The following is a 27,710-nucleotide window of genomic DNA, read 5'->3' on the forward strand; positions in this document are numbered from 1 at the left end:
TTCTAACCAGCCCCATTATTTTTTACTACTGATTCTTGAGCATGTTATAATGAGGGATCAATAGTATGTTCACATGGGAAGCTCTCTGAAGGACTCCCTAATTCCCATTTGTTTTTCAGTCTTCTGTCTGGGAATTCTTCTTTGCACATTGCATGATCTGTGCTAGTACTTGCCTCTGGAGATATACTCAGTGTTTCATCCGACTACAGGACTTTTGCTCTCAGTCTCTAGGGTTCTGTAACACAGGACAAAAGGTATTTCCCTACTCAATTTATCTGCCCTTCTTTGTCTACCCATAAGAAAACTACCCATTGAGTTTTTATCTTTCTATTAAGAGGCTCAAATAACTCATCAGCAAAGGGATACAGACTCTGTCTCTTTTTTCTGAGATACTATTAGTTCATGTTCTCTCCTCTATAACACGTTGGAAAAGCCTGGAAAATCTCTCCCAATAATCATACTGTATAGTGAGGCAGTCCTCCTACTACAGTGGCTGTAGTACAGTGTAGTGTTGGTGCAGTCGCAAACGAGTTATATCTAGTGTCTCCATGCACAAAAGTAACTTTGGAACAGATTGTATTTGCTGCCTATCTATAACTGCGTCATTGAATGAAGTAACATCAAATACCCATGCAGTCAATTCTTTTATCACTATCCCTCTAAAATGCACAAATAAAGTCTGTGTAAGAGCGACACTACAGTCCATGGATTCTAAAGCAGCAGTCCTCTGAGGGCAAGTGGGTGATGGTTTTCCCCATTCTCTTCACAAATAACATAGAGACTCTTTATAATAATTAATGATATTATATAGGTCATTTCTGGGCACTCCACTCAAAATACTTTACAGGTAATGAGGACTCCCCTACACCACCAATGTGTAGCACCCACCAGGTTAATGTGATGGCAGCCAAAGTGCATCAGTACACTCATCACACATTAGCTATCAGTGGTGAGCAGAATAGTGTAACGAAGCAAAATAATTTATCTTGTATGGAACCTCTTGTAAACCCTGGGGAGTATGCTTTGGGAAAACTTTTCTCTCCTTTACCCAATCTAAACCCCACATAAACCCATAGTCATTTTCACATCACTCTCTCTGCTCAGGCTCTGACTTCAATTTACATTACTGATTTTCTGTAGCAGAACAGGGCTTCCTATACCTCATATATTATATTTCTCCATTGACCCTGTCCCAGTGGCCAGTCATATCTGCCTCCCTGGAGAGCAGCTGTGACCCAGTATGTCTCTCCACCACCGAATAAAAACATTTACATTTTGAGGGGCATTTACATCTTGCCCTACACTGTTTTAATTTAGTGAGTTGATTTTGAAGATATGTGTCCAATGCTTGTACTGTCCTGTGTTTTCTACCACAACTTGACGTCCAGTCAAACTCCATTCAAAAATTACATGGGAGTAAGGAATCCAAGCTTCAATGTTTTATTGAAGCAAACACCAAGCATGTAACTTTGAAAAAAGAGTAAACCTAAACAGATACAACATACAAAAAAATAATTACTAATTAAGATTGGTGCAGTTTGAATTTGAATTTGAATTGGTGCACAGTAAGGTTTGGTTTGGATGATCAAGAAGTAGGGGCTCTTGCATGGCACAAGCTTAAAGTCCCAGTTCCTCTGGACGTCTCTCTCCTCTCCTTGCTCTCCTTGTTTCTTCCTTCTCCTCCTGCTTCTCCTCCTCCTCTGTGCTCTTAAGGTTAACTTATACAGTGTCTTTCTGCCCTGCTCCTTTGCAGTCATTAATTCACAACTTGCCTAGGCATACCAATGTAGCAGTGAGGCTTATTAATAAGGCAGAATTAAGTGTTTCTGTGCTTTCCCAAATGAGGCCCCATCTCTTTGTTCATCTCTGTGGTGCAGCCACAGAGAAGCTATTCATGCAGGCTGATTTAAAGATGTTTTCTTTTGATAAGGGACAGCTCCCAAAGGGGGGTGCACTTAGCTAAGCCTGGCTATCATGATCAATGGTCATCCATTGGCGCCTATCTGTCTAGGGAGTGCCAGATGGACATCTGGACTGCATTCCTAAGTGTCAGGAGTAAGTGACTCATATCTCACCTTGATCAACCAATCAGGGACTGGTAGGGCCGAGTAACCCACGTGGGGCTCCGATGGAACTTTCAGCCAATCAACGAGCTGAAGTTCCTCCAGGTAAAAACAGGCAACACAGAGGGCCTGAGAGAATTCTGGAGAATTCAGTGGACTCTTCTAAAGGGAATTCAAAGGAGAATTCCAGGGCAGGACGGCCCAGGAGCAGAAGGCTCCCAAGGGCAGGACATTCTCGCAGCGCGCCTCCTGACCATATTGAGACTCAGCCCGGACAACCACGGAACGGCCAGTGTGTCCAAGTGCCAGAACTTTCCTTTGTTCTAAGAGTCTAGAGCGGAGATTGCCAGAGAGTAACCAGAGGATCCACCCGAGGTTAGCACCAGCAGCAGGCCTCGTGAACAGGTCAGAACTGTGGACAGCTGAATCACTATTCAGAACTAGCGCTTCATCAGGAACGAACCGGTCCTCTTCCCGACTTGCTGGGACCCACAGTCATCTTTTCTCCTGTGCACAAACTTTGCTAGTTAAAGCCAACACTAACTAGCCGGTCAGTGAGCATCAGCAGCGCACCGTCGCAAGCTGCACAGTACAGCCTGGCACGGAGCAGGAGATCTGAAAACCCAGAGATTGGATGAGTATTCAACTTCAATGCATTACAGCTCGAGAATTCAATTGTTATCCCAACCAGTTGATATCAATTTAATTCCTAAGAGTTATGTACTTGTTTTGAGTATCTAATGTAGAAGTTATAACCAAGTTGATTTAAGAAACGGTCTAAATGAATGATATACTGAACGTATGTCCTCTTGATATATGTAACACTTCGTAACTGACTGAATATATACCTTTTGTATTCTGATAACCCTCTCGATAAGATCTGTTAGGTTTATATGCATATTCTATGTATTAATAAATGTATCCTTGTGTATTAGTACCTGTGTGTGTGCGTTGTTTGAGTTCGCATGGTTGGATTCTAAAGCCATCAAAAGAATCATTTTGTGATTTACTGCTACAATTAATAATTGTCCCAGTAAATGCCCAAACCCTACAGAACTGGTGCCTTCAGAGAGCACACACTACACCAAGATAAACTTTACTATTTTTTTTGCTCACAGGACCCTCCAGAACTCAGAAATGATCCTCTCTGCCTTGAAGTTAGAAGTGTTTACTCTTCTCAGTGTCACAAACTTTATCTAAAATCTAAGAGACACTTCTCAAGTCACCCAAAGCTGTAGCAATATTATTCTGAAATATATCTATATAACATGTAAAGATAACAATAAACACATATTCACTTACAGGCAATATTTTGCTGGCAGGAACCAAGTAGGTGGTAGCAGATTAATAAATGGGCACCCGATTACTGACAGTATGCTTCAGCAATAACATTACCCAAGTCAAAGTCTTACAATTCCATACGGTTATGCTTTTGTTCTAGCATTAACTGCATACAAATGGTCAGCAAGGGGAGTAACATTACAAAAACTACACACTGGATGCATAATACTCCTCGACTGACTGCTATAAGATTTCATTACCTATTTGAACATAACTAATGACAAGATTTCAGTCCTCTTTGGCTAGAAGAAGGATGATGTCAGATACAGGTCTCAAGAGCTTTCTGATAGACTCTTGGTTGATAACCTTGACTTCCACTTTACGCTCTTCTGTCATTGCTAAGTATGGCAGTAGTGATGTGCATCATTGGCCATTCATTACAGGTTGCTTGACTGTCCTTTAGCAGAATGAGAACTCTCTGTTTAAGGTTCGGGTGAGCATGATGACTCTTGCAAGAAGATACAATTCCAGCAAGTCCAGAACTTGGTGGCTAGAACTGCATTTGACTCCACAGGTTGGCCTCCACTGAGGAATAGTGACTTTGGATTAGAGGTTTGGTCTTCATGATGGTAAGGAAAGCATCGAGAACATCTTGTGAGAGACAATAAGGCCTGTTTTGTAGTAACATTAATTTTAGGATTTTGGAACACTCCAATTATGTATTTCCAGGCTCCACTCATGCTGGATGAATGGGTAGGGTCAATTTCCTTTGTCTTGCTTTTTTAGGAAGTTTGGACACCTCTCTTGCTGCTCCTTGCTAAACTGCAACTCTTTACATGCACCAATGAAGTTTGTTCCAAAATCCACTCTAAGTTGTTTGGCATGTCAAAAATGCAAAAAAGTGCATTGATGCAGCATGATGTGTCTATGGATTCTAGAACTTTTATGTGTACTGCATGAGTGCTCATGAACATGGACAGCACTGCCCAACATTTGACTTTGTAAGAAATTTAATTTTTCATTCAGAAAATGGAACTTGTAAAATATAATAAAAAAACACATTTGAGAATACTTACTAGTCTAATGTAGGATGTTACTAGGACAAATGTAGCAATTAATAATTAAACAACTGTGACACATTCTTCATGGAAAGGAAAGGACTTTTTTATTGATGATTCTGTTTACTGCTGTGAATTCTCATTAGATATGGTAGGAATGGTTGTATTATCACATATGACCATACAATATCAAACATTGTCTATTAGAATCACTTTTCACAGACAGGTGTGAGATAGATATGCTTGTCAGTTTCTTGTGTGAAAGGTGTCAGGTCCCACTATATACTATGTTTTACTTTATTTAAATATAACATAATAAGAATGTTTTTAAATAAGCAATACAATCTGCTATATATTTAACACAATTGAAGAATTAAAGGTGATGTCATATTGCATACTGTAGGTACTAGATACTTCTGGAAACTCACTTCTTGCAAAATAAATTATTGTCTTTTTAATGTTTCTGTAAATAAGTGCATCTCAACAGATAAAACCATATTTTCCAATGTAAAAAGGTTACCACCAATCCCTTCCTTGAAAATTGAAATGTGCTGTTCAATTTTTATTTTAAATAATGTGGAAAATTTCTAGCTATGCATTAAAAATTCAAGCTGCAGTACTTCAAAAATATTGACTCTAGGTCTGTTTGAATCTCTTTATTCAGAAGCAATTGTCGTATAAACATTTTACAGAACTCCTGCATTTTTAAAAAAGACACTTCAGAATTAGCTTTCAGTTCAAGTTGTAGTTAAGAAGACTTCACCACAGTAGTTTATATAAATTAATAGAACACTTAGAGCACAATGCTCACTGCATGGGTCAGAAATGCATTATTAATGAAATCTGACATTTAATTGTCAGAATTAAATTGGAAAAGAAGAAACTGCTAAAGTGAAGATTATAACACTTAGAATTAAATTTCCTCTGCTACAAATATGTATCCATTTTTAAAGCTTTGTTTCTTAGATTATATTTAACACAAAGGGAAAGCAACCTACATGATCTCTGGTATTGTTTGACTAGAATCCTTGTTTTTTTTGTGTTGTCATGTGTACAGTATTTATAGTGAGAATTAATGTTATTTCTGTTTATCCTACTATTTAGCAGCCAACAAAATTTATCTTATTCTTTATGAAATGTAATTAAATGATGTTTTAGCAAAAAAAGTGCACATAAATTTCTTTATTTTTTTACAATTAAAATGAGATTATTTTAATTAATAAAATAGACAAAAACATATTTTCAAATTTACTGAGTTTATGAAACCGAGTTGTGAATATCTATAGAATGAGAGTAAAACTTAATTACATAGTTCTTAATACACACTTTTTCAAATGTATGCATATTCTATAGATATTTGAAAAAATAAATGCTGTAAATCTCATTCTCTAATATTTTTTGGCAATCTTAGTTTTGTAGCTGCAAAATGTCTATAGATTGGGAGGGTGGGGGCAGTCCTGGTTCTGGAGGGCTGGTGTGTCTCTATGGTTTTCTAGTTAGAAAGAAGCTGTAAAGTTGGTCCCATCATGCCAATAAGGACCAGACTGATCTTGTTAAGTGCTGTGTTAGAATAGAAGTCAACTGGTCAAGTGAAAGAGCAGCGTCTTATTCCCCAAGAGGAATCTGGAAATGTTGTTCCTACAGAGCATTGCTCTAACAACTTCAACAACTCTAAGGACACCAGAAATAATCAATAGGTCAGTCCATTTCAACTGTAGTGTCCATCTCCAAGAAGTTCAAGGCTATTGGGTTGGTTTCTACCCCGCTAGGAACAGGATGTAAGAACGTTTTACAGAAATATGCATTTAGAAAAGAGTTTTGGGAAGTCAGACTCAAGAGCAACATTTAGGTACTGTATCTTCAAAAGAAATGGCATTGTGTCTCAAGACTATCATTTAATGTTGCCTTCTGCCAAATTGTCTGAGAGTTCCATGGCAATGTAAAAAGAAAAGACAAAATAACTGTCTGACTTTAAATTCAAATACTGTTGATCCACATGATACTGTTAAATAAAACACAACCTGAACTTTTTGGATACCTGCACCAGGCCTATGAACATTTAAAGTGTTTTCCAGAGGTTGTCAAAGATAAAGGAGAGTTCACATGATGCGATTCAGTAGGAGGATTGAACTTCCAACAGATGTTATGTTGCAGAAGAGTGTTGAAGAAGGGTTTGAATAAATCTGCACATCATGCATTTAGATAAATCAGCAACTATTTATAATACAATAAATGGTGGGTGGCAGGTGAGTCAGCATGAGTAGGCTGCAAAGGAACAAGTAATAGGTTTATTCCATACTGAAAAGAGAAGAAAGAAAACACAACATTTCAGCTGTGGAGCCTTCTTCGGGTATGAGAAAGACGGGGCAGACAGCAAAGATTAAATAGCATAAGAGACCAAAGGCTGGGAGAGTGGAGGAAGCAGGATGCAGAGGCAGAGGCCACTCAGGTGGTGCGAAGTGGAGAGAGGTGAAGAGAGGTGTGAAGTCAAAACCTGCATGTGAATAGAGAAGATTATACAAAAACAAGTCAGTGAGAGAAGAGGGAAGGTGTAAAGCAAGTTATAGGATCATTTCTGTTTCTGATGTCTTTCTGCTATGAGAGTTAAGAAACCCTTCTTTGAGAACGCAGACGCAGAGATCAGTGTGATCATGGCTGTCTGAGGTGAAATGAGAGACTATGGGCTTGGAGAAATCTTTAATCTTTGCAGCCCTAACATGTTTTCTGAAGTGGTCTCCTAGTCTCCTTCCGGTTTCCCCAATGTAGATGGCTGGGCATTTCCTACAAGAGATACAGTAAATGAGGTTACTGGAGGTACAAGAGGTCACCTGGGTGATCCGGAATTGTCCTGAAGGGCCTTGAATGAGTGTGGTGTTAGATGTGTACTTACAGGTGATTTATTTGTATTTCCAGTAGTTCCAGAAGCAAGAACTCAAAATGCACTTCTTTTTGATCAACAGAGGATACCCCACCGATGTTATTGACAGGACCCTCATCGGAGCCAAAAGCTTGATCATCAACTCGATCAGGAACCCCGAGCCTAACAACTACATTCCTTTGGTGCTTCACTTCCAAGCTAACTCACATTCTTACCCCAGGACCATTAACAACAACTTTTCCATCCTACAGGATGATCCCTCCATTGGGGCTCTCTTATATCTGATTGTCCCATCATCTCATATAGCGACCACCTAATCTGCGTAACCTTCTTGTTCACAGCTCCCTTGACTGCCCTCAACAATCATCCACACCAGGTACTTTCCCCTGCAACTGAGCTCACTGCATCACCTGCAAGTACATACAGATCCAGCAATTCAAAATGATCAAGGTACTCTGCATTAAAACGTGGCGGATATTGCACCACATATCGCCTCACACCGCAACATATCGCATGTTTTTTTATTAAATAGGATAATAGAACCTCCTAAAACTGGCAGGTGGAGCTAATGAAGCTTAACGTCTTATGTACACCATTTGAGCTGTCACCAGAAAATGCCCGGTTTCGAATCCCAGTCACTTGTGAGGGACACTCTTTTTCCAATTAAGAATTTAAGTTGTATAATCTTTAGACTTTTAATAATTTTAAACTGTATTACAGCATGTTAAACATTAAACATTAAAAAGTCATATATTTTATAAAAGCAAGATTGCTCAGTTGGACAAAAGTACACAACCTTCCACCTTCATCATAAATAATTTTATTACACATAAATATTTTATGGATCAAAGTCTTTAACTTAGTAACTTATAGTGAGTTTTGGTTTTAACGTGCTTGTTCTAACATTATTAAACGTATATTCTGTATTTCATAAAAAGTTATAATGTTTTATCCTTTTCTAAGAATACGTAGTAAGAACACCACCTGCTGTTACTGTAAAAAGATAAATGTTGTATGATTTAACATCGCTTGATAGTTATATGAATATGGAATCATGTAACTTAGCAGCTAAAATATCACAGGTGGAACTTTCAGAAACATTTTGACATCCGTTTCTTTTAAAAAACTTGTATTGTCCTTGTAGTGGTGATGGACAAAACACTGCACCAAGGCAGTTCAAAGCGCAATCAGATAATTACTTTCGATTTGTTTCTTATATAGTGAATAAATAAAAATAGTCCAGTATTATAGCTTTTTGTTGGCTCTGGTGTGAATTTGTGTATCTGGATAAACTAAGCGATAGTTTTGTGATTAAGGATTTCTTCGCAGAATTCTTTAAGTTAATCAAAGGAGGGAAGAAGGTTTTTTTTTACAATTGCACTGAGATTCTGACTGATTTAATTAATGCAGTATTGTATGTATCGGAAGGTGCTCTGTTTTATTAACAGACACTCCGATTCAAACCTGTGTTTTACAGTGATATAGAAGGGGCTAATGTCATCCCCATTAAACAATGTGCTTATCGCGCAAATCCTGCTAAACTGGAAGCATTGCAGAAGGTGATAAACCAATTGCAATGGCTGGATAGTTAACACTTCCCAATTGCTTTATCAGTCTGTCCATGGGGGGAAAGGTGGGGGTGAAGATCTCCTTGACAGCAGACACTCCTCCATACACTTAAGTGAAAAATTAAAAACAAAATCAATGTAAACGTCATATTTACAATTTATTGAAATAAAAATGGTTTTAAAGTTCTCTAATGCGTTCTCAGTCAAGAACAAGAATTCACATAGGGTGCTGTGTAAGCATGCATAGGCTGCAAAAGATCAGCTAAAGAGGGAAGAAAATGCTTTCAGAGAAAACAATGTTTCAGATGTGAAGAATACAGAACCCCAATTCAATTGCAGCTTAAACGTTTCCCAACACCCTGCCCCCTCTGTGATTGGAATATACATGGGCGGAGCGTTGGCTCTGTGGCTAAGGATCTGTGCCTGTGGCTAGAAGGTTGCTGGTTCAAATCCTGCAGCCGGCAGAGGAATCCTACTCCGTTGGGCTCCTGAGCAAGACCCTTAACCCCACCTGCTCCAGGGGTGCCGTACAATGGCAGACCCTGCGCTCTGACCCCAGGCTCTCTCCCTGTCTGTGTGTTTCATGGAGAGCAACCTGGGGTATGCGAAAAGATAATTCCTAATGTGAGAAATTGTAAAGGATTAATAAAGTGATGTTATGTTACACAAAGCATTGAAAGCTTTACAATAGATGGTCAGGTGTTATGTAGGGATAGTACGTCATTCTGACTTTATGAACTCACATCTTTAATTTTGAAAATTAAACCAGGTACTAGATCTTGTTTATATAAAAGTTATATCACTGAGCAGAGTGATGGAGACTAAAATAAATAATAAGCTCTACCAGCTTTTCCAATTCCCTCTGGTGCGAGATGATAATGCGTTGACAGGCGCGAAACATTCCCATTTTTAATCATTCCGAATCAAAGCGGAATGTCCGAATCAAAGCGGGTGAGAGATAAAAAAGTTCATTTTGTCTTTACTTTCAAATTATATTTTCCCTTCATTTTTTTACTTTATAAGTTTGTATTTTACTTATTTTCTGATAGTCAGATTCAATGTATATTTGAACAAATTCTTGCAAATTAATGATTTTACAAGATGTGGAAGTTCAACAAAAATTGTGAATTTTTATATTATTGATTACTAATAGTTTATGCTAACACAATCAAACAATCGAGAATAGTCTAAGGTATTTGTATAAATGAAACTTTTCTAAATGTTTTTAAAAAATTGAAGCTGTAGAACAGTCTTTACAGTTAGTGGATGGTGCGCTATTTTGTCAGCAACCTGCTAATCTGCTTAAAACCTGTAGAAAACATTATTTTATTTCTGTACGGAATGCATGTTGCGTTTACAAAATTAAAGTGTTTAAAATGTTTAAGAAGTAAAAAGAACTTTCAGCTTATGCAAAACCACCATTAATTAAATCATTAATGGTGATTTAGTAAGTAAATAATTAATTAAAAGTGTTTTTTACTGATTTATATACAGATGCAGCTATTCAAAACGCGTGAGGTACACCACGGTACCATGCAGTGGGCATGTCGCATCCTAATGCGGCATGACGCAGTATCATGCGTAATATGATGTCATATCGGAAAGTATCCAGAATCACCTTGTAAAACTGCCAGGAGGAGCCAATAAAGCTTAACCTCTCATGTACAGCATTTGAGCTTTTAAATTTATCAAACAGTAAAAAGTCAAATTTCTGGGGCGTCCGTATACCAGAGATTATGGTACCTCTTCAGAAGGGTGTCAGCTAGTCAGATTCCAGGACCGGAATTATCTGTTTTATAATCAAGAATATGTAATCACGTATCTAAAGAAATTAATAATGATATTAATTTAAGGATCTAAATATCTAAATCAATGTATCTGTATAGCTGGTAGTATTACTGTATGTCACTTTCTTTGTAAACACATTTTGTTAACACCAGAATCGCAGGTGGATTCTGTTTTTTGGTCTGTTATGGTCTGTAGCTCAAATCCTGCTTAACTAAAAATTAGAGACAAAAAGAGTATTATTGGACAATGTTGTGAGGCTCTGGCGGAATTTCTCTGTAAACTGAAGAGTTATAGAGAAGAAAGGTTGTGTATCGCTTCTTTTGATACTTGTAAAAAAATACATTCCAATGTTAATGCGACACGGAAGATAATGTGGTGTATTGGTCATTAGTGGAAAGATTTTATCATTTAATCTCTTTACTGTGCATGTTTTAATCCGCTTAGTATTGAATATTTATATGGAATTTTACCACTAAAGGGAAATTTTAGTAGTTAAGCATAAAACGCAGAGGAGCATAACGAAGGTCATAAAGGTCATAAACGATATTAATTTAGGAACATAAACATACTATGTAAACTGTATGTTGCACAGTACACAGCGGAACCGCAGGTTGAGCTGTAGGGCGCAAATCCACCGCAACCCAAAAGCCCAACATATTAATGTGCATTCGCCTGGCACTGCGTGGTTTTCATCACTCTCTGCGGGAGTGCTGGCTGTGACGAATTAAACCGGTTTCACAGGTATTTTCAAAGTAGTAGGCGGCGAGTCTTCCAGCGAAAGAAACCTCCCCACCCCAAAACCCCTTTTTGTTGCCTACACTAGTAGTTCTTAAGTACAGTACAGTAAGTACAGTAAGTACGTACGGTAGTACTTCTCACGAAAAGAAAGCTAGGTGTAAGCATAAACTATAAGTTATCAATAATATTAAATTTAGCACTGTAATAAATTGTGCTAATAATAAATTCTATTCTGCTCTGAGAATGTAGGGGGGAGGAAGAATGACGGCAGTCTTTTCACTGATAAACTTGTGTCAAGCTGTCAACAAAAACCAGCTGTCAAAAAAAGTTTTTTTATAAAAAAGTCAATTGTGTGTCCATAATATTGCTATTTTGATATTGCTAACTGCTATTGCTACTGAGTCTCTGTGTAATGTAAATACATTTTGTCTCCAAATCCACCACCATTGTATGAATCATAGCCCTGCCAAATGATGCAAATTCCGCTGCAATGGTTGTGTGCAGGAATTATTCAGTATGGCATCTCCATGTTCAAGTACACACTGCTCTGTGTGCAAATGCAAATGCATTGAAAAAAGTTTAGTTGAGGAAGAACACAGAGACTCAGACTTGTGGAATTAAAAACTGCGCTTTATTTCTTCTCCGTCACCACCCGCCAGCAGCACTCCTGTGCCCAGATGAGAGAGAGAGACACAAGACAAGCCTGCCAAGAGCGTGGGCCTGAGAGAGAGACAGAGAGAGAGACACCAAGGGGTGCGGAACCAGGGAACTATTTACATGGAAAACAGGCGATCTCCCCAGACTATACGCCTGTTTCACTGTTAACTGGATACCTCTTGGGGATATCCTCTATATCCTCTTGGGGGGAATATCCTCTTGGGGGATATTCTAACAACAAGTTATTATGAGATGATCTGTCAAAGTGCAATGAAATACAATATGTTGGACAGTATGCTTCTCAAAGTGTTTTATGGGATAACAACAATAACAACAACAATTTTACAAGTCCTTGGAGGAAGAATATTATCAATATCAATAATAAAAAACTTTATTTTATATGGCGCCTTTAAAGGTGGCTTTATAAAAAAAATCTTTTTTTAAATGCATTTCTATTTGCACACAGAGCAGTGTGTACTTGAACATGGAGATGCCATACTGAATAATTCCTGCACACAACCATTGCAGCGGAATTTGCATCGTTTGGCAGGGCTATGATTCATACAAGTGGTGGTGGATTTGGAGACAAAATGTATTTACATTAGGTTGCTGTAAGTGGAGCACTAATAAGCCCAAAGCTCTACTTATTATTTTACAAGAAAATGCACCTGACAAGCTGGACACTATGCTTTTCAAAGCTCTTAAATCAATATTAATAATAATAAACTTTATTTTATATAGCACCTTTAAAGGTGGCTTTTCTAAAAAAAAAACTGTTTTTAAATGCATTTGCATTTACACACAGAGCAGTGTATACTTGAACATGGAGATTCCATACTGAATAATTCCTGTACACAACCATTGCAGCGGAATTTGCATCGTTTGGCAGGGCTATGATTCATACAAGTGGTGGTGGATTTGGAGACAAAATGTATTTACATTGGGTTGCTGTAAGTGAAGCACTAATAAGCCCAAAGCTCTACTTATTATTTTACAAGAGAATGCACCTGACAAGCTGGACACTATGCTTCTCAAAGCGCTTTACAGGATAACAACAACAATAACAACAACAATTTACATGTTCTGGGAGCAAAAATATGATCAATATTAATAATAATAATAAACTTTATTTTATATAGCGCCTTTATATGGCTCCTCAAAGCGCTTTACAGGATAACAACCAATGAAACAACAGTGGCTGGGGGTTGAAAATACCTGTGAAACTGGTTTGTTTACAATGTACTGTAGACACATTAGCATGTTAAAGTGATTCTATTGAGGCGCCAGGCGCGATAATTGTTTTGTTCCTTGATATCTGATCTGCAAGGCCATTTGGCTGCAGCGAATGTGAATTCTGTCTGAAAAAATAAAAGTATTTTAATCAAGATTCCCTTATATATTAACGTGAAACAAAACAAAAACTAAAAATAAGATCTACAATCTACAGAAATTCACAACAAACATATCTTAAAACATTTACATATATTGTTAAGTTATTACTTTAAATATATACTTTAAGTTACTGAAACAGCCAGTTAATAAAATTGTTGCAATTTTGTTCTTGTTTGGAGGTGGGGATATTCTGACAACAACTGATTTAAAGACAATCTGTCAAAGTGCAATGAAATACAATATTACGGGGGTACCTTTAAAGCGGAGACGACGAAATAAAGTTTATTATTAATTTGCTGGACAGAGAGGTGAAAATTATTATGCAGAAGACAAAGATAACGATTTACGTTGCATTGCCAGATTGTGAATCAATAAAAATATTTATTTAACACGGGTTTGCGTTTTAAATGGAAATGGGGGTGACAAGAACTCTTAATCTAAATAAAAATAAAATAAATAAAACCGATTTCGATAGTTAATAACCACTTTTTATGCACGAAACATTTTTCTTCCTCCTGATCAGCTTAGAAATCTGTGTACGCTGTAAGATTTTTACTTCCTAATTAAACTTTTAAAATATGCATTTCGAATGGAAGCAGCATATGCTCATGTCTTCCTGTTATGTAGAACAGATCAGCAAGTTTTTTTTTTCCCCAGTCAGAGGGGTGTCAGATGGTGTCAGCCAATCACCATTCTGAAGCCTACCGTAATCTCTGGTATAGGGACACCCCAGAATTCTGTCGCATTTTAATTTTAGGAAATTATGAAACACTCGGTTAAAAGCAAGGGAGATTGTCCGTTATAGTGGACATAAAAACAAGAGTTTACTGAGGCGTATTGGAAACCCAATTTTCCGGCATTATATCCTAGAAGACACAGACCGGCGCCAGACCGGGAGAATGCCCGGAGCATTAAAGGGATTGGACAGTGTCCAAGTGCTTGTACAATCGATGGAAATGTTCAAATAAATGTGCAAAAGAAATATAAAAATAATTTATTCCTTTATCATATTGGCTAGCTAATGTCCTCTCTTTGATAGTTACCTGTGGCTATGTTTCTGCGTTGTGTAGCAACGAGTGACTTTTTTCTCAGGCGGAGGAACCTAAACAGCTTAATTTTCGTGTTAAATAATTTTTTAATTAAAATTCATTCTATACAGCAATCAAACTCAGAAGGAGCACAAAAAAAAACTTTTCCAAAGTAACCACAGTAAGTAACCGAAAGAAAGACTTTGATGCTTAAAATGTTTACGAAGAAAGTGGAAAACTGGTGTGTATTTTTTATTTAAACTACCAATACCAGCCACATACAGCTTACATAATGTTTATATTCCTAAATGAATAGCATTTATGATATTCAGAGACATTATGCTCCTGTTTTTGTGCTCAATTACCAAAATGTCCCTCTAGTTTTAAAATTCCATATTAATATTCAATATCAAGCGGATTTAAACATGCACAGTAAAGAGATTAAATGAAGCACCACAGGTGCCGCCTGTCGGTCATTTTGGCCAGACAATCATGTATCGCTAATCTGCACATAACGTCGCGCTGTACAGGATTTTACCGCGCATTTTGAATTGTTTCAACTGTATCTAACACCACACTCATTCAAAGCCCCTCAGGACAATTCCTCCCCAGCTCCTGCCTCCACTCTCCCAGCTTTTGTTCTCTTATGTTATTTGATCTTTGCTGTCTGCCCTGTCTCTCATGCCCAAAGATGGCTCCACAGCTGAAACGTTGTGTTTTCTGTCTTCTTGTTTCAGCATTTATAATAGATGTTCCATTTTGATATGATATTGAAATCTATTTATTGTAGCACAAAAATATTGCATGCACATTTTATGCTGTTACACTTTGCTTTTAATTCATCAAGTGTAAGCACACATTTGTAGGCTACAAATGGATAAGGATAATTAGACTGTCATAAACATCTCTTGGTTCTATGTTTTAGACCTTGTTCGGTTAAATTAAATGTGCAACACAACCATTTATACAGTAAACTATAGGCAAAAGGGTAATTTAGCCTATGATAAATTAATGGAAATTATGGTAGTGGCCATGAATTACAGAAGGAGGAGTTGCAAGGCTCTTCACATGAATTGCAAGGCTAAGATAGTTATGACTCGAAGATTCACCTTGTATAGTACAAGTAAGGAAGGAATTCAACAGAGTAGGCTGTATGACAGACTTTAATACAAAGATGATAGTGAGTCGCACTCATTATATGTACTCTCTCCTTCATCTGTACAACAAAGCACTTTCTTCTTGTAAGACATCATTGGAAGGTCCAAGATTCTGTCTAAGCTAATGTGGCCAGGGCTACTAATTATTTCCAGATCACTACTTGTCAGTTTATTAACAGATGAAAAAGCAGTTGACTGAGTGCCTTTTATTACAGGAAAGACCATGTAACGGGATCACAATATTCACATATACAAACCAGTGCACAGAGATGATCTCTGTGCACTGGTTTGTATTTGTGAATGGGGTCATGAAACCACAGAAAAAAACAAGACTATAGGTTTATAATGACAAAGCCCATCTTTAAAAGTAGTTCATCCATTAGAGCCTACATTTTTAACAAAAACTGCACGTCTCTAGATGTGTCGAGGTCTGATACAGCATAGTTAAAATCTATAAGCCACATATAGAGAAATGGTTTGGATCTAGAGTAAGACCTTATGTTCCCAATTCAAATGGCCACTCCACTTTCAATGTATGCTTAATCACTGAAGTGTTCTTCAGCATAACATTAATTTACTAAGGATGTCTCACTAAGATTGATGTCCCACAATAGATTGCATCCAAATATACATACCACTGTTTTAGTTTAGTGCAGTTAATTACATTCATACTTAAAGTGAATTAATTGCTTGTTGCAATACTCTTCTTATTGCACTGATATTCTAAATAGCTCTTTGTTGCCATATTGTCATACAGTATATATACAGATGGAAAAAAGAAACGCAACATTTTTTGGAATGAGAATACTATAGTTACAGCTTATGTACTTTCACAAAACGTTGTCAATTTGTTTTAAGCCTTCTGACCAGCAAAAAAGTTTGTGCAGTGAGGCATTGCAACTTGCCAATCACGCAAAAGCTTGTTAGGTGCACTTTACCCAACAAACCCAGTTGGAAAAATGCCTGATCAGGTCACCTTGAGATAGATAGATACTTAATTAATCCTGTGAGGGAAATTACAGTGCAACAGCAGCCTGGTACAGTCAACACAGCACAATGTAATGAAATGATACAATAATACATCAGTACAATACAGTAAGCATAGTCAGTGAGAAGTATAGTAAAAAATAAAAAAGCGGAGTATACAGAATTACTCACAGTACAGAAGATACAAAACAAACCAGAAAGTACAGTACACAAAAAGATATATTGTACATTCTAAATATATTGCACAAATCTCCAGCATATACAGATGCAGCCATTCAAAACAGGCGGCTTATATCGCGTTAAACACGGGTTACAGTATAATACCGCATAATACCGCAAGTAAGATAATAGTATCCGCCAGGTGGAGCTAATAAAGCTGAACCTCTCATGTACAGCGTTTGAGCTGTCGTCATCAAAGTCTTTACTGAAGATATTACTAATAGTATTAATAATGAATGACCTTGGACAAGCTGTAAACTCAAAGTATTACCCTGGTCCAAATTCTTTGTAACCATCTTTGTAAACGAAAATACTTTATTTTTTCATTAACAAAATGTAACACCAAAGCATTTTGTTGATCCAATCACAAATTTGTTTTCAATCATGCAAAGTAATTCTTGAGAATCTCCGATTCACCATGCCTTTCACATGCTCATAAAAGATAATAATTTAGGAACATAAACATATGTATGTAAACTGTACTGTATATGGCTGGTCTTGGTATTTTAAAGAAAAAATACACACCAGTATTCCATTTCTCCCTAACAATTTTAAGCATCAAAGTTTTACACGTGGTTATTTCGGAAAAACGTTTTTACATGCTCCTTGCTCCTTCTGACCAAGTCCCTGTACGTTTAAAAGCGTACTTTTAGAATTAGATTAATAGGGAATATAATATGGAATCGCGTATCTAAAGAAATTAATAATGGTATAACTATATCCATGAACTGTTGCACAAACAGTAGTATAAAACTTTCCATTGAGATGTGCTTGTCACTTACTGCCTTGGTGGTGTGATCACCTAAGTGACTGATTTTTAATCACCAGCTACAGTTTACATAATATGTTTATGTTCCTAAATTAATATTGTTTATGACATTTAGTTGCGTTATGCTCCTCTTCTTTTTATGCTCAGCTACTAAAATTTCCCTTTAGTGGTAAAATTCCATATAAATATTCAATACTAAGCGGATTAAAATGTGCACAGTAAAGAGATTAAATGATTAAATCTTTCCATGACTGACCAACGCACCACGAGTGCCCCTGTCAGTCATTTTGGCCAGCCAATCACGTACCGCGGGTGCGGGCAGGCACAGGCGCGGTGGCGAATGCGTAGATGCCCTTGGTACGGGTTTGTACCGTGCATTTTGAATGGCTGCATCTGTATTGCACAAAAATCAGTTGTAAACAGGAAAACCAGCTGTAAAGAGAGAATTCATGTTTAGTCCAAAAACAGATCAATGTTGCCCCTGCTGGGACACACAGTGAATGAGTTGTAAAGTCCTATGGCAGAAGGCAAGAATGACCTTCTGTAGTGGTCCTTGTCACACAATTGTTGGATCAGCCTATTGCTGAACGTACTCTTCATTCTCACAAACATGTCATAGTGGGGATGGAAGATGTTGTCCATGATTGGCATTAATTTGGACAATATTCTCCTCTCAGTCATTACCTCCAAGGGGTCCAGATCAGATCCAACGACAGAACTTCCTCAAGAAGTAACGCGGCTCTGGCCCTTTATGTAAAAGTCCTCAGTTTTTTTAGTCCATTCCAGTCTATCATCATGTGAATGCCCATCTACTTGTATGAGTCAACTATCTCCATTCCACTCCGATGGATGTAGACAGGAGTAGGTTGGACCCTTTTTCCCCTGAAGTCTTTAACCAACTAAAAAGGCCTTAATTCAGAGCCTAGGTCACTGTAAGAAAAAGGCCGCACGGCACATGTCATGTGCCAGCATTGCTAGACACTATGCAGTAAGCCTCTCCACTGTGTCCCGACTGTAGAAAAGGTTTCAGCAGACCAGCGGGACAGATTACTGCCCATGATCCAATCGCCCTCAAGTTACCACAACAGAGCAGGACTGACACATCAGACTGGTCCATCTGAGAGATCGTTTCAGATCTGCCACCTGTACTGCTGCTGAACACAATGGCCGCATGAGTGACAGGACAATGAGGCTCCGTTCTGCTAACCTTAGAGCAAGTTGAGTGACATATAAGTTTATTGAGACATAAATGTGTGTTTTTTACTAAATGAAGTGGAGTGGCTTAAATGTCAGAACTGATCCTATTTAGGTGGAACCTAAATGTCCTCTGCCCAGTCTTTGGCAAGACTTCAGAACAGATCTGGAAAATTGATTGAGAATCCTAAATACAGTCTAGTAGGGAAAGTAATAATATACAGTACACATTGGCAATTTCAAACCATGACAAATATTCTCTTGATGGTTTGCTCAGCAGTTTCAGGAAACATATTGCTCTGCAGCTCTGTTTTTTGCAAAGAAAAATTACACAATAAATCAAATTTCGTTAATCAAATGAACGTTAATGTATGGGAAAAGTTATTTAAATGTCCATATCTAACATAAAGAACAGTTGTGTATATCATGTGAAGCACATAATACATTGCTATGAATATTAACTTAGTAGCTGTCCGCTTGCATTCCTAACACAAATTTTTCATTCTCAGATTGTGGTTTTCCCAATACCCAACTTTTGTCTATACAGTTAGGGAACAATTTTTAGAAAATATATTACACAATTGTATATATACACTACAAGACATATACGTTTATTGATTAATGTGTGTTTTTACCAAATGAAGAGAGGTTGATTTTAGTTTTGCAGTGTTTTTGTTCTGTTTATTATTATTTTTTCTCTGATATGCCTTTTATGCTGGAGAACAGCATGAGTGTAAATCAATCAAACAGGATCTTGAATTTCCATTAGAGTCAAATGCAATTCTACTGTCAATTTGTAAGGTATTTTAAGGTGTTTTAAAAGTGAGAGAACAATTGATCCTGTCTTTGATTTTGCAGTCTAAATGTGCATTAGACTATTTGCATTGATCTTTCTCTTCTAAACTTAGTGACCCTATTGATTTAATTCTGTTTGCATGTATTTGAAAATTGCCTCCATATTATAAGGACTTTGCTATGCATGCTATCCTTAAAAGAAACTTAGATTTTGCCTTTCATTAGGTTTAATAATATAATCCTCTTTCATTGCATATTATAAAAAATGGATAGTGATTGGAACTACTGTGGTTGACTTTCATAAATGTACGCCAATTCATTTTAATGCAAATACAGTAGAGCTATTATAACTGCAATAAGCATGAAAATATTCTTTTTAGAATATTACAATTTGCCCAATGGGTTTCACATGATATGTATTTATTTGTTCAACAGTGGTGCTGAAAAAACATTATTCTAAATTGTTACCTAGAGGGGTACGCCATTCCAATTAGTCTGCTAATGAGCAAAACTGGGGACAGTGATTTTGTATGGATTGTAAATGCATAATGACTGTATTTTTTATTTCAATTTGTGTAAATAGGGTCTTTTGTTTAAAGTGCTATATATGACACTGATTATTCAACAATTGAGAAATACACAATGGGCTAAAGGCCTACCACTTCAGATTATGTTTTTAACTTAAATATAGAGAGTGGACAGAACACAGGACAGATATTGTAGCCAGCTCAATTGATTCCCCTTCCCCCTCTCCTAGTAGGATTGGGAACTGTTCTGTGGCAGGTGTGGGAATTTTGGGATAAAGTTTGTTATTTTAGGGAAGAACGTTTGTCTAATCCAAAAATATTCCTCACAGTGCACCAGAAAGTGCAGAAAGTGCATCTCTGTCTCTGTTTTCTCCTTGCTGGCACTGGGAGTATTCTGTGTCCTCCCTGTGCACCCAGGCTTGTCTGTGTCACCCAGTTTCTATGGCCAGATTGTGGCCATTGAGCTTCATTAGGGTCATTTTTTTCTTTGCCGTTTCTTACCCTGGTCAAATATTCAGATAGTGTGTATTGTCATTTTAGGCTCCTGTAGTATCCCAGTTTATGTTGTGTTTGTGTGTGTGTTCCAGTGTGTGAGATATTGTTGTTTGTCCTGTGCTGTAGTTTGGTTGACTCTAATTTGGGGTGTTCTAGAAGTATTGTCCTTAGGCTGGCTTGTGTCAGTGTGGCTTGGAGATTTTCAGGACCACCTGGCTCAAGTGGCTCTTCTTTGGGCTCAGCTCTTGGCTCAGCAGGGGCCTTGTAGTGGTAGGAGATCTGGTCAGAACTCCATGTGCAAAGTTTCTGTGGAGTATTTATCTCTTTTTATGTAATCGTGGTCTGTGAGTGAGCCCCACACTTCACTGCCATATAAGGTGTTGTAACAGAAAGAATAAGTTTTGTATCCCACGATGAAGTTAAACAGATGAGTTTATTGCATGCAAGGAACAATAAAGCCAAAGTCTTGTTTCCCGCAAGAAACAACAAAACTGAAGTACTGTTCAAAGTGCCGGTACAAACTTTCAGTTTATATAGGGTTTTCCTGTCACTTCTGACGTCACTCCTTATTTTGTGTTTGGACAGTTTACGGATTCTGGCCAAATGGTCAGTTAGATTACATTCTCTGGCTCAAATATTTGAAGCCAGATTGTTGTGGGAGGGTTTATGTTGAAAATCCTCCATATTGTGTAAAAAGCTGCTGTGTCTCAGCATCTGGTTGTTGACTCCATCGTGACCATGGGCCTTTCGTGGCCTAATTGCCTGGAGTTTGTCTTATAGCTCCTGTTCAGTAATCAGGGAGTCCAAGGATTTTGGTTGTCTTTAATAGCCAGTTCCAAAATTTTGAGTTCTTCATATATGACGTGATGTTTTGGTCTGATTTATTTGTACTAGGGACCCTTTGATAAGCTTTTTAAAATATGTTTGCCAGATTGTTCCACTTTGGATGGCCAGGTCTTCTGGATTTGACTTAAAGTGTTCAATGTCTCTCAGAAGTAGTTTTCCTCATTTTCTGCAAGTTGTTTGTTTATGTATGAGTTTCTTTTCTTTTTGAGTGTATATTTAAAATATTATACCATCTTTCATTAACTGTGGTGCAGAACTGGATGTGGTTACCTGCATTTTTGAATTGAGAGGTTGCTTTCCTAATATTCCTAACTTTCCTAATATTTGTGAACTCCATATTGTTGGATAAATGTTTCCCTGCTTCCCTTTAAAAGACAGTCAGGAATCTGTCTCAGAACTAAAAAAAAGTTGTCATTTCATGCGCATGGTAGCGAAACACAGAGATGCTTGGTGTATTTTTCTCAAGGTAATGTAACTAAAACAGTCTTTAAATATTTTTCTATCTATCATGCTTCCCTGTGCTTACAAGATTGGCAGTGTTCCAAATTCACACACATCTTCCTACCTTCCTATTTGCTAAAGAACTTATTTTAATACAACTGGTTACTTACGTTCGTAGCACACATTCCTATATAACAGAATAGAATTACATACTCTAGTCTCCCTTGTGTCTAACAGTCTTCCAATCCAGTTCACACTAGTTCTGAATGTCCACCTTATAAAATATTGCATCTTCTGCAGGAAAAGTGTGTACAAAGTTCAAAGAGACCCTCTCAACAATATCAAACCATTTTTTCTTTCACTTTTGTTTTTTTATAGTGTATTGATTTTCATCTTTTTAGCTTTGTTCTTTATGCTAATTTAGGAAATAGATGATTTAGTTTTTGTTCAGCCACATTTATGCCTATTTTGTTGGTTTGATACTGAGGTTTATGGAATGTGTTCAGTAGTGTCTGAATTTCTTAATTCCCTAGTCCAGTCTGATATCTGTTCAGGCTGTCACTGTCCCATTTGTATTGCTGTTCAGCTGTCTGGGCTGTGTCAGAGTGTCTCTGTGCAGGTGCTCTCTCTTAATGTAGAGGTTGATCTAGCTGTACTAAGAGGAAAGAGTTTGTGGCATAGTACACTACTGATATAATGACACTGCTACCCAGAGATGAGCTATAGGTGAACCTGCCCCAAGAGTCCACTCTGATCCTGCCATTGATGATGTACAGTACAGGCCCAGCTCTTGACAGATCTGCAGCAGCTCCTGCTTTAGTGTTGCTGACATATGTGTCATGGCTGCACCTGTGTGATGTGACCAGTGTGTTGTACAGGGGGCATAGTGCATAGTATTTCCTGTGTGCTGGTGACATCTACTAGTGTGCTTATTCATGTGTTGAGGTCTCCACACAACAGCACCTTAACCTGGTTCTGGAAGTGACAGATCTCGGTGTGCAGACTGAAGAATTTCCTCTCTGTAATTTGGGGATTCACTGGAGGAATATAAATTGCAAACAATTGCATGTTTTGAGCCAGAGATGTGACTCCCCCATCTTAAGAGGCTGTAGAGAGTCACTGAGCTCCTCTGTGTACCTCTGTCTCTGGAGAGTGCCCTGGATAACAAAGGGTTCTCTCTTTATTCTATATTCATAATAAATTTAAGGTCTATGCTCTTCAACCTGAATTACTAGGAGCCCAGACCCTGAATGTTCAACATACTGATGGTAAGAAATCTCAATTTAGCTTTAAAACTTTAGATTAGATTATTATTTTCTTGAATGACAGCAAATTGATCTAGAGCATTGGTTCTCAAACTTTTTCGATGTCGAAGCTAATGTCACGGATCCCCAGCAACTTTTGTTTTCACAGTTACGGCGGTGTTCTCCAAAAAGCATTCTAGGACTGCTATTCAGAGGCAATTATAGTTAATTATTAAGGAAGAAACTATTGATTGCTTTTGTTTTCATTTTAAGCATTGTATCAGCCCATTGGGTTTATTTCAGTCATTTATTTATTACATGAGGCTAGCAGCCATATCACCCTGCACAACTGGCAACCCACTGAGCTAAGCAGGGCTGAGCCTGATCAGTACCTGATTGGAAGACCTGCTGAAAAAAAACTGTGGTTTCTGCTAGAAGTGGTGTTAGTGGAACCAGCGGGGGGTGCCCACCCTGCAGTCTGTGGGGGTCCTTATGCCCCTGTATAGTGGCGGGGACACTATACTGTAGTGGGCTCTGTCTTTCAGATAAGGCGTTAAATTGACGTCGTGACTCTCAGTGGTCATTAAAGATCCACAGGCATTTCTCGATAAAAGTAGGGAGTTATCCCAGTGTCTGGGCCAAATTTCCCCCCTCAGCCCTTATTGTGGCCTCCATGTTGCCCCCATTTATGATTAGCTTGCATTTCCCCTTCGATGGACTGATGCCCTGTCCAGGTTGTACCCTGCCTTGTGCTCGATGCTTGCCGGGTAGGCTCCGGCTTCACTGTGACCCTCACCAGGAAAATTGGAAGGTAAAATGGATGGATTAATAACATGATAACTTGTCTGCGATTAGCACCCCTACAGTTCAATAAAGCTTAATCACTGGAATACTCGTTGAGAATAAAAGAATCAAAGTTCTAACTGCAGATTCGACCAAATTAGAAGAAAACCAGAGGGGTTTCCTTCTGGTTTGAAAACTTTAAATTTTTTACATTGTTAACAAAGGAAAAAAACGAATAGATTTATAGAACCAGACAATGCTTTCTGTGGTCTTACCGGGTGCAAATAGGGAAAGTTGGTAGCAAAATGACTAAGTAAAACACAGTGAGACAATACATTTGTTTTTTTTAAAAAGAGTACTGATAGTTTTTACTTCAAACCAGCAGAAACAGAACAATCTCAGTGTGATGAGTGAGTTTGCCTTGTACTTCTACATTTTTTTTTCATATTTGGAGTTATGGATGTGAGTTGTGACTGCATCCAATCTGTTGTGATACTTCATTTTTGTGGACACGTATGATAAAAATCCGATTTCACACAAGTAGGTGGTCACAAATGGGAGAAGAACAGAAAGACCTTTCTCTGATAATACTGGATATTCATTTTTGGTGCTGCACCAAAACTCTGCCAACTGCACTTCATTAAAAGCTGTTTGTAAGGAAGAGTCTGAAATCGAGTCAATGAACTTCTTGTAATGTGAAGTCTGTTTTTCACATTTTCTTTCTTTTTCTTTTCTCTCGTGGTTGCTGTAATTTCTAAGCGATCTTTCTACCTAGTAACATGCTATTTTCTCTCATTGCAAGAGTTTTTGAGATTTGCCGGATGGCGAAATGGCTAAAATTTTTATCTCCAAACAAGATAAAAAAGCAGTTGTAAGAGGAAATTTAATCTGACACCTCCGAGGTACCTTTTGGCTCCAGCAGCCAAAGTAAAGAAATTTATTCAGAGAATGAATCTGAAGAGGACGTTTCAGAAGATATGCCTAATTTTTCTGACTTCTTCGAGCCATGTAAAGCCATCGTAACTCACGTTTTTTATTGTTAGCAAATTTTTATTTTTCTTGTAACATATATGAGAGCTCACAGAACCCCTGCAGATGTCCCATGGAACCCCAAGGGTTCCATAGAACACAGTTTGAGAACTACTAGTCTAGAGTATTAATCCTATCATCAAGAGATTTTAACCTCAGTACAGATTTTGCTTATGTATGATTTTGTTATGTGGCATAATGACCTTAAAATCAAGCCCAGCAGTCTATAGCAAAGTTACACATATTTCATCACCTAACTCTATTGAATATTCCCAATTTAATAACCTACAGTATACATGTGCTGTACTTAGGCATATCTTCTGATGGAGGAAAAAATGTTTGTAGCTACATGCTGCAGGACGAAGCTGATGAAGTGGCATTTAACATAGATCAAATAATGGTTTGAAATTATTTGCAATCAACAAATACAAAATTGTAGTTAATTGATAAGTGGAAAAGGTAGCAGTCAGTGAGCAACAAATGTACCAATTTATAATTCAATTCAGTACTTGACTTCTGAAATATGGACTGAAATAACTAGAGCAGTCAAGTGGATAGAGCTGAGAGGACAAAAAGGCGCAGATGACCTTGGCATGATATGTGCTTTTTTATGTTATAAAAGGTGTGTACATTCTGCATGAGGCATCTCGCAAGGCTTTTTCATTTGGGTAGTGAGGTTCTCAGCTTAAACTTTTGAGGCATTTGAAAGAGAGATACATACCAATTACATAATTGTCCAAAGTGGGATACAATCTTTCCAAAGTCACATTACCTCCCTTTTTGTTCTTATCAACCCTGCAGATTTTTACTTTTGGTTGGTGCAATGACTCCTAACCATAATTTTTCATCAATTATAAAAATAGAATAATAATTTATTTATCAGTAACTGTGGAGTTATGCCTATAATGTTTTTCCTGTCTCTGTGTTTATATATCTTATTTTTTTCTCCTGTCCTTGGGTATTTAGTACAGCCACACATCACTCTGCTGAACAACATCACAGCAGTAGAGGGCAGTGCCACCATGATCTCCTGCACAGCAGAAGGCGAGCCAGTTCCTGAGGTGTCCTGGAGAAGGGCCAGTGATGGCTACAGCTTTACAGATGGAGACAAGGTACACAGCTTTGGACATTTTTTTGCATGATATTTGTATCTTTTCTCTTAAACTCCATGTTAAATGCAAATAAGGTTACTCAGCATAATGAATAAACAAAATAATTGTTACATTGTTAAGCATTAGGTACTAATAGAGTTTTGAAAAACAAAACAAACAAATAAACTGGCCCTACATTTTTTACATTGTTTTTAGAATTTGTGGCATGCTTCGATCCTTAAGATCACAATCACCCATTTACAAAAAAATAAAAGCCCTTGCTTACATTTTATTTCTATCATAGTCTCCTTTAAATGTTAACATCAGGATGAAATATAATAGGAAAATGAAATGCCACCAAGAAGTGAAAGCAAAATACAAAACAAAACTAATCATACACAGAGCTTTTATAGTATTGATATTCTATGTTTTTAAATTACATAAGCTTGTCCATTCTATTAAATATTTATGGAGAATATAGCCATAATCAACTAAATTACATAGCAACTCAGTGTTGCTTAATCTTCTTACAGTATGTGATATTTTCTGCAAGTAAATAAAAGGCTTTTATAAAAGTTGTCATAGTAAATGAATGTTCCCTGAATTTGGCTAAGTATGCTTTCCTTTATTCCTCTTACACATGATGGTGTAAATACTAATCGGGAAGGCTTCTGTCTGTTGCTGAGAAGGAATTCTGAAATAGTCAAAGAGAAACATATGTGATGTGGAGAGATTTCTTTGCTGAATGGCATATTCATTAATGATGCTTGAAAAACAAATGCACAGAAAACTGTGAGGTTACTAATAACAATCTTTGTTTGCTATAAAACTGATCAATGTCTTTTGTGATGTTGGTTTTGTGCTTAAGAGATTTGTCAAATAAAAAAAAGTTTAATATGTCATTGAAATATATATAGAAAGTGTGATAGAAAATTAATTCATGATTTTATTAGTTTTACTAAATTAATTATCCTTGTTCACCTATCCATTCAGAGTCATTTCAATTTCAGAGTTCACAGGGGAAAGTAATATGTTTATATTCCTAAATTAATATCGTTTATGACCTTCAGATGCATTATGCTCCTCTTCTTTTTATGCTCAGCTACTAAAATTTCCCTTTAGTTGTAAAATTCCATATAAATATTCAATACTAAGAGAATTAAAACTTGCACAGTAAAGACGTGATTTAATCTTTCCACGACCGACCAACACACCACGAGTGCCCCTGTCGGTCATTTTGGCCAGCCAATCACGTACCGCGGTAGGGCGCGGTGGCGAATGCGTAGATGCCCATGGTACGGGTTTGTGCCGCACACTTTGAATGGCTGCATCTGTATATGTATTGTATTTTGTTGTGTATGTCAGAGATAAACATATATATTGCAAAATATTGAGAAAACAGTTTGAAGCCTGGTTCAAATATAACATTTTCCATTGGTTGATATCTACAGTACAATTCAATGTATAACAACATTATTCACATTCTGAATCTATGAGATAATGTTCGGCATGTTGCAAATTTTATATTAAAATGTCGCAGACACATAATTCCTAAATCTAAATCCAATTTTAAACATTGTCACTTTGAAAAAATATTGAGAAATCCAAATTAGCACATTCTGTTAAGTGTTTTTGAGCACAATTCCCTTGGTGTATCATTAAAATTGTTCACCTCAAAGAGA

General features: G+C 37.3%; 1 protein-coding gene across 7 annotated transcripts in view; it reads left to right on the forward strand.

The window, feature by feature from the left end:
* Nucleotides 1-27,710, forward strand: part of LOC102686692 (neural cell adhesion molecule 2) — a 791,770-nt gene that overhangs the window by 593,963 nt on the left and 170,097 nt on the right. For all 7 annotated transcript variants that reach the window (XM_015361840.2, XM_015361841.2, XM_015361843.2 and 4 more), the window contains exon 8: nucleotides 25,904-26,049. In XM_015361840.2, the coding sequence (XP_015217326.2) occupies nucleotides 25,904-26,049 (146 nt within the window). The remainder of the gene's footprint in view (nucleotides 1-25,903; nucleotides 26,050-27,710) is intronic.

This window comes from Lepisosteus oculatus, chromosome 13, assembly GCF_040954835.1.
Source record: "Lepisosteus oculatus isolate fLepOcu1 chromosome 13, fLepOcu1.hap2, whole genome shotgun sequence".
NCBI classification, from domain to species: domain Eukaryota; kingdom Metazoa; phylum Chordata; class Actinopteri; order Semionotiformes; family Lepisosteidae; genus Lepisosteus; species Lepisosteus oculatus.